The 12,659-nt window shown below is 40.3% G+C and overlaps 1 protein-coding gene across 1 annotated transcript in view; it reads right to left on the bottom strand.

Annotated features, from left to right (window-relative positions):
* Positions 1–12,659, bottom strand: part of LOC150085710 (RNA-binding protein 42) — a 209,564-nt gene that overhangs the window by 171,540 nt on the left and 25,365 nt on the right. Inside the window, exon 2 of the mRNA XM_090373458.1 lies at positions 3,794–4,164. Within this exon, the coding sequence (XP_090229584.1) occupies positions 3,794–4,164 (371 nt within the window). The remainder of the gene's footprint in view (positions 1–3,793; positions 4,165–12,659) is intronic.

Consider the following 12,659-nt stretch of genomic DNA (forward strand, 5'->3'; position numbering starts at 1 on the left):
AAGACAAAAGTTATAAGAACAGGAAGAAAAAGGTGAATACTGAAATAGTAGAAATGAAAACAGAACAGATAGAGAGTACAGGTATTTGGAAAATGTAATGGTAGAGGAAGAGCAGCAGAGAAATATGGGGTCATTCGAAAAGTTTGTAGACTGAGTGTGAAAGGGTAGTGGTGGAGTGCTAAAAATTTCTGTGCTAAAAAATTTCTTAATATTAAAACTTCAAATATTAAAATAAAACTAACCCACCAAGTTTCATGCTGTTCAATTATGTTTTTTAATTACAGGTCCTGAAGTCAACAGAGTTATGTGAATAATGAAAGATAGACAAAATCAGTCACTGTGCAGTGATCCAACATTTGGGAAAAAGGGACTAACACTAAAGGCAATTCATGAGGATAATGTTACAGCACTGGGTAAGGATGCCCCTTCCTATTCCATGATTAAGAAGTGGGCAGCAGAATTTAAACAGGGGAGGAAGTGCATAGAAGATGACCCATGATGTGGAAGACCTGCAACATTCATCGCTCCAGAAGTTGACAGTGAGCATGATCTGGTGATGAGTGATTGAATCGTGATAGCGCAGTACATTGGCAGTGTCTGTCAAGAGGTTAAGCATGTGTAGGCATAGAATTTTTAGCTCCAGCAAACAGATAAGCTTTTAATAAATTTTTGCCGTTGTATTGACTTAATTGTCATATTAAATTATATTCTATAAGTAGCTTTATAGTTCAAGTCATGCTCCTCAGATTATTTTGAATTTAGCTAGAGATTTTGTAGATTACTACTTAGTATAGGTAGAACCTTTATCTGTTTGAAACTTGCCGCCATTGTTATAGTGTATTAGATTGTATGGTGTAGCATAGCGTATATCTCGAACTTGATAGTGTAAGACATAAGGTAAAACTTGATAGCATAATACATATCACTGCATTTAGGAATCTGTTAGCTTAGTGTAGTGTTGTAAATTAATCAATTAATTTTCACTGTTAATCAAATAAAGTGAATTTAAACAGAAATCATGCCCCAGACTAGAGCAGCAAAGCAACGGCCACAAAATAGCGGGAGATAGAAGTGAGGAAGGGATCAAGAAAAAGGAAAAAGCAAAAAGAAAATTGGAGTACAAATGAAAAGAAAATTTCAAGAATACAAGTTCAATGGAAAAAATAGGCTGTGAAAAACCTATAACATTTTCTTGATGATCCTTACTGCATGAGTTGATCCTCCAGCTAAATCATACTGAAATTGTAATTCCAAGGTGTCACCAGTTTCTACAACATGATGTCCTAAGGTGAGCTGCTTCATTTGTTGATCATTAGATTACAGCAAGGCAGTTCCTCGTGCCACGGACGACAGCTGTATGATATGGTTCCTAATACTGCAGGTATGAGCTTCGGCAGCTGCTAAACAATCACTAATGATTCAAGAGTACTAGTACAAATAGGCCAGACAAACAACCCTAGTTAGGCCACATTTCATCAGAGTGCTCTTTCACAGTAGATTATTTGAGAACACAGGTGATTCCCTGAGTGGTATTTCAAGGCAGAGTATTCAAGAACAGGTGCTTCCCTGAGCGTTATTTCAAGTCTGAGTACTCAACGAGGATAGGTGATTCAGGTTGTAAATTTCATCACTGATTGGCCTTTTAAGTCGGTGTACTGGATGAGTCGATTGGAAACGTAAACTTCTAACTAAACATATTTCAACGCTTGTGAAGATGATGCATTTTTCAATAGATCTGTGTTCATCTTCTGACTACAATTTACTGATGAGAACACTTTTCTGGCCCGACTGCAATTTACTTTGGAGAATACTTCCATAATGTGGAATTCAGCTTTCTGGGTAACATTTCATTTGTTATAAAGACTTTTCTTACAACATTACATTGAAATTGTATGCACTGATGGGAATTTTTCACTTGATACTTTCCATAGCAGGGACTCCAAATTCATTTTATATGAGCTGCATCTCTTCGATGTCTTATACTTGTGCAGGAACATGAAGTGCAGAACTTCAATATCTTGTAATGGAGTGGGAATTAGTGCTGTAAATTTGTAAATATCTGTACAGTATTGTGATTAGTGGCAGGGATGCCAGGAAAGCTGGCTGTGATCACCTAGTACAATAAATAAATAAATAAAAAAATATATATATCCATTCAATGCACAAATGATTCAGCCTCAGCTTTTAAAAGATTACCATCTACGGGAACGTTTTCTGCACACATCATCATTAGCCATTCCAAAAGTACCTTTTCAAGATCCGGATGCTTTTCTTTTCGTGCTGAAATCCTACCCAGTGCAGCAGATTTCTCTAAACTTTTAATCTTTTTCCAATCTTTCAAAATAGTGAACAAAGTATTCTTAGGAATGCCAAACTGTTTGGCAATGTCAGCCTTAAAATGTGTTATCTACACCATTATCTACAAGCTTGCAAAATCCTAATTTTATCTGTGATTGGCAAAGCTATCTGCTTTCTTGGAGTCATACCAATAAACATACATTCTAACTAATGAAATCAACTTCTAGCCAATGTTTATTTCATTACCGCACTGTGAGAAAAGAGCATGGGAAATCTTAACAAATAATCTCACAACGTCAGGCTGCAATTACTTCAATATATTTGAAGCGTTCTGTCATTTTTAAATGCAAATATTGTAATAAAAAAGTAAAAATTCCGATTGAGAGGTGAAATTTTAGGGTCGTTATAGAGAAATCCTTTTATTTTCAAGATCGTTATACTGAATATAAAATAGCATTGGGTTAATGTGATATGGCCAGGATCAACCACATAGAATGCTATAACTTGTTGGGATTAAAAAGAGGGTCGCTATAAACAGCTTCAACTGTAGCAAACCTTGAAAACTAAATATATGCTACTGTACTATTAAGTCTATGTGAAATAGTATTGAATGTCTCACAAAATGAAATATTTTGTGAGACATTCAATGATTTTATATAATCATTCAATCATGCAAGTGACATGCAATTTAGGAAGTATGTAAAACATAAAAAAAAACTGATGTTTGGAAATTATTAATGGAACATAATGCATAAATCTGGTACTGCGGTACTGATAATACTTGATTTATGGAATCTCTAATTATATATATATTTTTGAAGTCCAGCTAGCCTATTTCCCCTCTGCCCTTGTACATTCGACTACCCTTGGAGAAATATCCAAAAAGCATCTGATTTTTGATAATACCAGGTTTTGCGGTTCTATTGTAATAATTTCAATAATTATTATTTTGTTGAATCTAAAGACTACTTTAAATTCAACGACAGCTAAAAACTGATTTTTTTATAATAAAAAATCAATTTTTAGGAACACAAGTGCTTGTGTGGAGTCTACCGGACACCTAAAAGCATTTGTGTTCCTTTTATGGATACAACTGATTCAGTGTTAAACTAAATAGGCTGTCTGAAATATATAACTGGAAGAATATATATAACTAAATACAAAACTGGAACATGCATACGCACACATGCAAATGAGAGAGAGAGATGAAAGCTTACTTCAATATGCAGATGTCTTCTTTTATAAACCTTCAAAATATTCATAAAGCAACAAAAATTAGAAGAAAAAATATTTTAAAATTATGTATGGGTAATCGACAAACTAAATAACCGACATACTCATAACTGTAAAATTATTATACACAAAAATGGCATTTCATGAAAATTTTCAAAATATACAATTGCAACAGGAATTAAAAGTTAATTCTCTCTGTATGTCAAATAGAAAGTAAAAGTTATATTTAAAAATTATAATAAAAAACAAAAGTAAAACTCACTGGAAACTGTCACAGTTGGAATAACAGTTAAGACTGTCATTTGTGGATGTTCAATTTCAGGAAGAGGAGGAGCTTCAAGTCTATCAGGAATTGCTGTTTTCATATCTATAATAGGAGGTGGTGGAGGTGGGGGTGGTGGTGGAGGAGGTATTGAAACAGAGGTAGAAGACAGGGTTGGAGTAAGAGCATGGGTAGAAGTCAGAGAGTGAGTAGGAGTGGATGGGAGAACATGAGTAGGAGTGGATGTGAGAACATGAGTAGGAGTGGATGTGAGAACATGAGTAGGAGCGGAAGTAAGAGAATGAGTGGCAGTGGAAACAGGGGTTGAAGCAGGCACAGGAGCAGCTGGTGCAGCAATTTCTTGCTCAAATCTACATAGAAATATTATAGTGTCAATTATGAAATAAAAATATTTGAATGCAAAAATAGACTATATTTAAATTTAGAGAATACAAAGGTTAAATGATGCAAGAAAGCAAGCTTATGTGAAACATAAGACTAACCAAATGCAGTGGTCGCATGATATGATGCTCCATGATTTATTAGTAATTCTTGCAGAAGAAATAGTAGTAATATCGAATGTGTGATATCGTTGTATTCTCCATCACAAGCTATATAGGAAGAAGGCCTTTTCTTCACTCCATAAAATCAGGTAATTATATATTTACATTTTAAATTTAATATTCAAATACAAAGTAGACAACAGCCAGCAACCAAGGCCAGTCGCACCCACTAATCCTCTAGCACGGTCAGGACGAGCAGGTATTCAACACTTTTGGTATTTCCAAAGTTAAGCTATCTTCACCTGGGTGTCAACTGAAACTAGGTCACAATCCTTGTTTAAACCCATTCTGAGTGTCTCTGACTAAGATAAGCTTTTATTCAATTGATACCTCTGTACCTGAATATCTACAACTGATTTGTTTCACCGTGAAAATAATTCTAAGAAAATACGAAGATGCCACCCACTCAGGCAAGACAAACCTGCCAGAGGTGCTTCCGGAAAGTTGTTGGCTTGGCTTGGCATTTGGATTTTAGGAGCATTAGCAACTAAGGCCATATTGCTCCGGGATATGCGGTGGTCATTCCCTGACCTTTCCGCATCCTCTGTATTTGGTAGTGACGGGCTCAAACCCCGGTCTAATCAAGAAGCGTGTGCTACGCACTGCTGCTCCTTCCCACCTGGCTATGGAGGCGCCGCCGGAAAGTTGTACACACAGTGCTATGCAATGGCCCCTGCACATGGGCCATTGTGAAAAATGTAGCAAAGTAAAAGTCGCAAAGCTGACCAGTGCCTGCCAGGCCGCATATGCCTGCAGTCATTGTGGGAATGCAGTACAGGTGCTAATAGGTGCATCTCTGGTGCCCCAGCTATGCCGAGCAAACCTCCATATTCACTAGATACGCAAGATAAAACCGGCACAGAGGATGACTCGCATCAGCCATTTCAAATGGATAGCTCTAATGGCAAAACAGCATCGACGACAAGATCACGAGATATGAAGAATGCATCAGCACAAACATCTACAGAACATATTCCCAGTCGAGGATGTGTAGAGATCCAAACCGATATGGCCCAAGACACATACCCTACCAGAAGCGACAGACACCCTCAGCTACCGGAAATCCAGGATGCCCAGAGACCAGCCCAACTACAGGCGATACTCGACATTAGCATTAGCATTAGTAGAGGCATTTGATGCAAGAAAGCAAGCTTATGCAGCATCAGTCAAAAAAAAAAATAAATAAATAAAAAATTACCACTTCCACTTCACCCCTCTGTTCGTTCGAAATACCTGTCCAGCTGAGCCTTAAACTTATTTAGGCTATCAACTTCCACGACAAGGGATGGAAGTCTATTCCACCAACCAACCACCCGCTGGCTAAAGGCAAATTTTCTCACATCTATCCTACATCTGTCCTTTCTCAATTTGAATTTATGCCCTCTCAGGTGATTATTCTGAGCAAGAGGAAGAATCCCATCAGCAATGAGCATGCTCAAACCATTCAAGGCTTTATACACCTCTATCAGATCACCTCGCCGGTGCCTAGTCTCCAGACACTGTAATTTGCAAAACTTAAGCCTTTCTTCATAAGAGCACCCCTTTGTTCCATTCACTAATCTTGTTGCCCTTCTCTGTACTTGTTCCAGCATCTCTACATCCTTCTTGAAATGAGGCCTCCAGACCTGTATACAGTACTCTAGGTGTGGTCTGACCATTGCCTTATACAAGAGAATAATCACCTCCTTATCCCTGCTAGAAAAATAGCTATATATCATCGACAATACACCATGAGCTACTCTTGCAGCCCGTCTGCACTGGTCAGAAAACTTCATATCTGCCTGCACAACCACCCCCAGGTCCCTTTCATTCTCTACCACTGTCAGTGTAGTACCACAGTTGATACGTTGCTCTGGGGTTGCTGTTTCCCATATGTAGTACTTTACATTTGTCAATGTTAAACTTCATTTGCCACCGCTCAGCCCATCTGCTCAACCTTTCCAGATCCTGTTGCAGTAGCATAGTGTCAGTAGTGTCCTTGACAACCCTGCCAACCTTCATATCGTCTGCAAACTTGGACATTAAGCTTTATATACCATCATCAATATCATTTATAAATACAGAAAACAATAAGGGACCCAATACTGAACCCTGTTTGTTTGTTTGTTGTTTGGTTTTTAGGAGCATTAGCAACTAAGGCCATATTGCTCCGGGATATGCGGTGGTCATTCCCGGACCTTTCCGCATCCTTCATATTTGGTGGTGACGGGCTCGAACCCCGGTCTAATCAAGAAGCGTGTGCTATGCACTGCTGCTCTTTCCCACCTGGCTACGGAGGCGCCACTGAACCCTGAGGGACTCCACTAATAACATTAGTCCACGATGAGCAGTGTCCATTGATTACCACTCTGTCTTCTCCCCCTCAACCACCCCTTTATCCATAACAGCAATTTGCCTCCAATGCCACACTGCTCCAATTTGTGCAACAGTCTTCCATGTGCAACAGTATCAAAAGCCTTTCTAAGATCCAAGTATATAATATAAAAGTTATTCCCTGCAGCCAGTTCTTTTGTGACTGCATCATAGTATCCAATCAAATTGGTCAGGCAAGACTTCCCCTTAACAAAACCATGCTGTGTCTGAGCTATAACTGAAGTCTTGTCTAGATGATCCTGCAGTGCTTCTTTAACCAGTGCCTCCATTAATTTTCCAGGAACAGAAGTTAAACTAACAGGTCTATAATTACTTGTGTTGCCCTTTGATCCTCCTTCGTGAATTGGGGTCACATTTGCACATCTCCAGTCCATGGGTACTTCCCCTGAGTCCAAGGAAGCACTCATAATTATGGCTAAGGGTTTGCTTACTTCCTTTGCTGCCTCCTTTAATATAACTGGATAGATCCCATCCACCCCAGGTGCCTTTCTTGTATTTATCTTCAACAATTTCTCCTCCACTTTACTCTCAGTTATTAAAAGATTCTCTAGCTTACTGCCAGAGTTGAATACACCTCTGGCATTCCCCTCGCTGAATAACTCCTCATGTGTGAATGTCGAGGCAAAATATTCATTCAGTTTGTTAGCTACCTGAGCATTAGCATTAGTAGAGGCATTTGATGCAAGAAAGCAAGCTTATGCAGCATCAGCCAAAAAAAAAAAAAAAAACCCACTTCCACTTCACCCCTCTGTTCGTTCAAAATACCTGTCCAGCTGAGCCTTACACTTATTTAGGCTATCAACCTCCACCACAAGGGATGGAAGTCTGTTCCACCAACCAACCACCCGCTGGCTAAAGGCAAATTTCCGCACGTCTATCCTACATCTGTCTTTCCTCAATTTGAATTTATGCCCTCTCAGGTGATTTTTCTGAGCTAGAGGAAGAATGCCATCAGCATTGAGCATGCTTAAACCATTCAAGGCTTTATACACCTCTATCAGATCACCTCGCTGGTGCCTAGTCTCCAGACACTGTAATTTGCAAAACTTAAGCCTTTCTTCGTAAGAGCACCCCTTTTTTCCATTCACTAATCTTGTTGCCCTTCTCTGTACTCGTTCCAGCAGCTCTACATCCTTCTTGAAATGAGGCCTCCAGACCTGTATACAGTACTCTAGGTGTGGCCTGACCATCGCCTTATACAATGGAATAATCACCTCCTTATCCCTGCTGGAAAAATTCCTGTATATCATTGACAATACTCCATGAGCTACTCTTGCAGCCCGTCTGCACTGCTCAGAGAACTTCATATCTGCCTGCACAACCACCCCCAAATCCCTTTCATTCTCTACCACTGTCAGTGTAGTACCACAGAGTTGATACGTTGCTCTGGGGTTGCTGTTTCCCATGTGTAGTACTTTACATTTGTCAATGTTAAACTTCATTTGCCACCTCTCAGCCCATCTGCTCAACCTTTCCAGATCCTGTTGCAGCAGCATAGTGTCAGTAGTGTCCTTGACAACCCTGCCAACCTTTGTATCGTCTGCAAACTTGGACATTAAGCCCGATATACCATCATCAATATCATTTATAAATACAGAAAACAATAATGGACCCAACACTGAGCCCTGAGGGACTCCACTAATAACATCAGTCCATGATGAGCAGTGTCCATTGATTACCACTCTCTGTCTTCTCCCCCTCAACCACCCCTTTATCCATAGCAGCAATTTGCCTCCAATGTCACACTGTTCCAATTTGTGTAGCAGTCTTCCATGTGCAACAGTATCAAAAGCCTTTCTAAGATCCAAGTATATAATATCAAAGTTATTCCCTGCATCCAGTTCTTTTGTGACTGCATCATAGTATCCAATCAAGTTGGTCAGGCAAGACCTCCCCTTAACAAAACCATGCTGTGTCTGAGCTATAACTGAAGTCTTGTCTAAATGATCCTGCAGTGCTTCTTTAACCAGTGCCTCCATTAATTTTCCTGGAACAGAAGTTAAGCTCACAGGTCTATAATTACTTGTGTCAGCCTTTGATCCTCCTTTGTGAATTGGGGTCACATTTGCACATTTCCAGTCTATGGGTACCTCCCCTGAGTCCAAGGAAGCTCTCATAATTATGGCTAAGGGTTTGCTTACTTCCTTTGCTGCCTCCTTTAATATAACTGGATAGATCCCATCCACCCCGGGTGCCTTTCTTGTGTTTATCTTCAACAGTTTCTCCTTCACTTTACTCCCAGTTATTTCAAGATTCTGTAGCTTAATGCTAGAGTTGAATACACCTCTGGCATTCCCCTCGCTGAATAACTCCTCATGTGTGAATGTCGATGCAAAATATTCATTTAGTTTGTTAGCTACCTGAGCAGGATCATCAACACTTGACCCATCAATATCAAGTGGACCAATCTGATTCATCTCCTTCCTTCTAGAGTTTACATAAGTAAAGAACTCTTTGCTGTTTTTCTTTGCATCCCTTGCCAAAGATTTCTCGTAATCTGCCTTCGCCTGCCTAACCTCCTTTGTAACTTGGTTGCATATCAACTTGTATCTATCATAGGCTTCTGTGTCATGTGTTAATTTGTATGTATCTAATGCATTTTTCTTCTCTGCCATATGCCTCATTAGTTCATCTGACATCCATTTTGGCCTAAACCTTGAACAATATTTCTTAGTTGGTATGTAAAGCCTAGTAGCTTCCAAGATAAGTTCTTTGAATGCTTCCCATTTTGAATTTGCTGTTGGTAACATCATCAGTTGGTCCCACTGTATAGAATTTAAATACTGTCTCAGTCCATCGTAGTCGCCTTTACGGAAGCAATAACCCTTCCCTTTACCCCTAATGGTAGTTACCTCTTTGAGTAAATCCCACTTCAGCACACTGTGATCACTGCCACCTAGTGGTTCATTTATCTGCAGATTCTTAATGCATGAAGAATCACTGCTGATAATCAAATCAAGAGTATTACTCCCTCTAGTTGCCTCCCGAACATGCTGATGTAGAAAACAATCATCCAATAAATCCACAAAAGTCCTGCTAGTGTGTGAGTAACCAGTCCCCAAATTCCAGTCAATATCTGGGAAATTAAAATCTCCCATTATAAGACACTCTGATTTACTGGCCCACTCTATTTCCCTGTACAGTTCCTTATTATACTCATCAGAGTCATTTGGCCTATAGCACACTCCTACTCTCAATTTTGATCTCCCAATGTTTATGTCACACCAAACTGACTCCACACTGCACTGTCCAGCGATGTCGACTGGCTTCACTTCCTTGGTTTTTATGTGTTTCTTAACTAATAGCATAACCCCTCCTCCCTTCCTATCCTGTCTATCCTTTCTGTAGACGTTGTACTCCCCAAATTGCAGTTCGGCATCCCTTATATCTGTGTGACACCACGTCTCTGATATCCCAACAATATCTGCCTTCGATGTTTTGAACAATACCTCAAATTCATCAAATTTATTTACTAAACTCCTAGCATTGGTGTACACGCAAGTATACCTGCACCTGTTTCTATTCTTAGCTACCCTAACACAACCCATGTGTTTACTTGTACCGCAATGGCTCCCAGCAGTCTCTGAAATACCATGCATCTTGTTTTTCAGGCTTCTGCTCATTCTAATAGAAGCAGTGCAAGAATCTCTTTCACCTCTGCCAGTGGCTACTGTCAATCTATTGGTCTTTGTCTCCCCCCAAGCTAGCAGTTTTCCGACCCACCTAACACTGCCTCGATAGCATCAGCAAATATTCTTGCACCCTTTCTATTTAAGTGTATCCCATCCCTGTCGAAGCAATCTCTCCTGTTAACAAGTACAGTCCAGGCTGAAAAAAATTCTACCCCTTGAGCCTTGCACAATCTTTCTAGGGCCGAATTGCTCGACAAGGCTCTCATCATATACTCCCTCCTATCGTGTCTGGGCAGAATTGCAGACACTTTCAAATTCAACCCTAATTCTCGGGTTTTGTTCAACAGTGACCTGTACTTGTTAAGTAATTCTGCCGGTCTCCTACTCTTAATATTATTAGTGCCAACGTGTACAACTATATCACCTTTTGTGCCCTTAAAAGATGATATTCGCTCTACAAAGTCATCAACCTTTGCCCCTGGCAGACATACCCTGGTCCTGTTCCACCTATCTTTTTTACAAAGCATGTTCCCCGTTTCCCTGACAATAGAGTCACCAACAACTACTAGGTCCTTCGGGACCAGCGCATTCTGCCTTAGGGGTTGTCTCTGTGTCACGCGATGCCAAAGTGCAAGCTCTGGCGTTGATGTGGCCAGCTGAGAACTTGATGGGCCCCTCAATTTAGTTTCTTCGAGGGCATCCACCCTGTCCTTCAAGCTCTCATATAGGCCCACAAGAACGCCGAGTTGTTGTCTGATATCGATACACTCCTTGCATCGCGCACACACAAAGACATCCCCCTTGGCAGTATCATGTCCCGTACCCGATTGCTCTGCAAACATCAGGCAAACAGTGCATTTTATAAGGCTGTGAGTCAGAGGACAACTGCCCCCCTCAGTTCTGCTCTGAGCCACAGCACTTCCATTAGCTTGAGCCTTTTCCATTAGCTTGAGCCTTTTGAGCCTTGAGCTTGAGCAGGATCATCAACAGCTGACCCATCGATATCAAGTGGACCAATCTGATTCATCCCCTTCCTTCTAGAGTTTACATAAGTAAAGAACTCTTTGCTGTTTTTCTTTGCATCCCTTGCCAAAGATATCTCGTAATCTGCCTTCACCTGCCTAACCTCCTTTGTAACTTGGTTACAGATCAACTTGTATCTATCATAGGCTTCTGTGTCACGTGTTAATTTGTATGTATCCCATGCATTTTTCTTCTCTGCCATATGTCTCATTAGTTCATCTGACATCCACTTAGGCCTAAACCTTGAACAATATTTCTTAGTTGGTATGTAAAGCCTAGTAGCTTCCAAGATAAGTTCTTTGAATGCTTCCCATTTTGAATTTGCTGTTGGTAACATCATCAGTTGATCCCACTGCATAGAATTTAAATACTGTCTCAGTCCACCGTAGTCGCCTTTACGAAAGCAATACCCCTTCCCTTTACCCCTAATGGTAGTTACCTCTTTGAGTAAATACCACTTCAGCACACTGTGATCACTGCCACCTAGTGGTTCATTTACCTGCAGATTCTTAATGCATGAAGAATCACTACTGATAATCAAATCAAGAGTATTACTCCCTCTAGTTGCCTTTCGAACATGCTGATGTAGAAAACAATCATCCAATAAATCCACAAAAGCCTTGCTAGTGTGTGAGTGACCAGCCCCCAATTTCCAGTCAATATCTGGGAAATCCCCCATTATAAGACTCTCTGATTTACTGGCCCAGTCTATTTCCCCGTACAGTTTCTTATTATACTCATCAGAGTCATTAGGCCATTATAGCACACTCCTACTCTCGATTTTGATCTCCCAATGCTTATGTCACACCAAACTGACTCGACACTGCACTGTCCAGCAATGTCGACTGGCTTCATTTCCTTGGATTTTATGTATTTCTTAACTAATAGTTACGTTAAGTAATAGCTTAACTAATACACATCTTTCAAGTATCTATAATGCAAATTATTGAAATGAAATTGAAGGAACTGTGCAGTCTGATAATGCCCTCCCATCCCCCTCAAGTGAGCAAGAGCACCCCCCGATAGTCTTTGATCCCAAACCGAGGATACCACCTGCCCGACCCACAGTCCTCTAGTCTACGAATTGTGACAACATTCCCACTACTCTAATCGACAGAACGTCCTTACAGTTACAGCCTATAACTTGGGGCCCAGATCATGGTGAAGCACTCAACAACTCGAATGAATTCTATGGCAAAGAAACAGCCATACCACATCTCCTCTTCCAGACTAAGAGCAAGCCGCTCCTAATCTATAGGAACATCTAGCACCTCT

The sequence above is a fragment of the Mastigoproctus giganteus genome, chromosome 5 (assembly GCF_048544385.1).
Source record: "Mastigoproctus giganteus isolate SK-2022 chromosome 5, ASM4854438v1, whole genome shotgun sequence".
NCBI lineage: Eukaryota > Metazoa > Arthropoda > Arachnida > Uropygi > Thelyphonidae > Mastigoproctus > Mastigoproctus giganteus.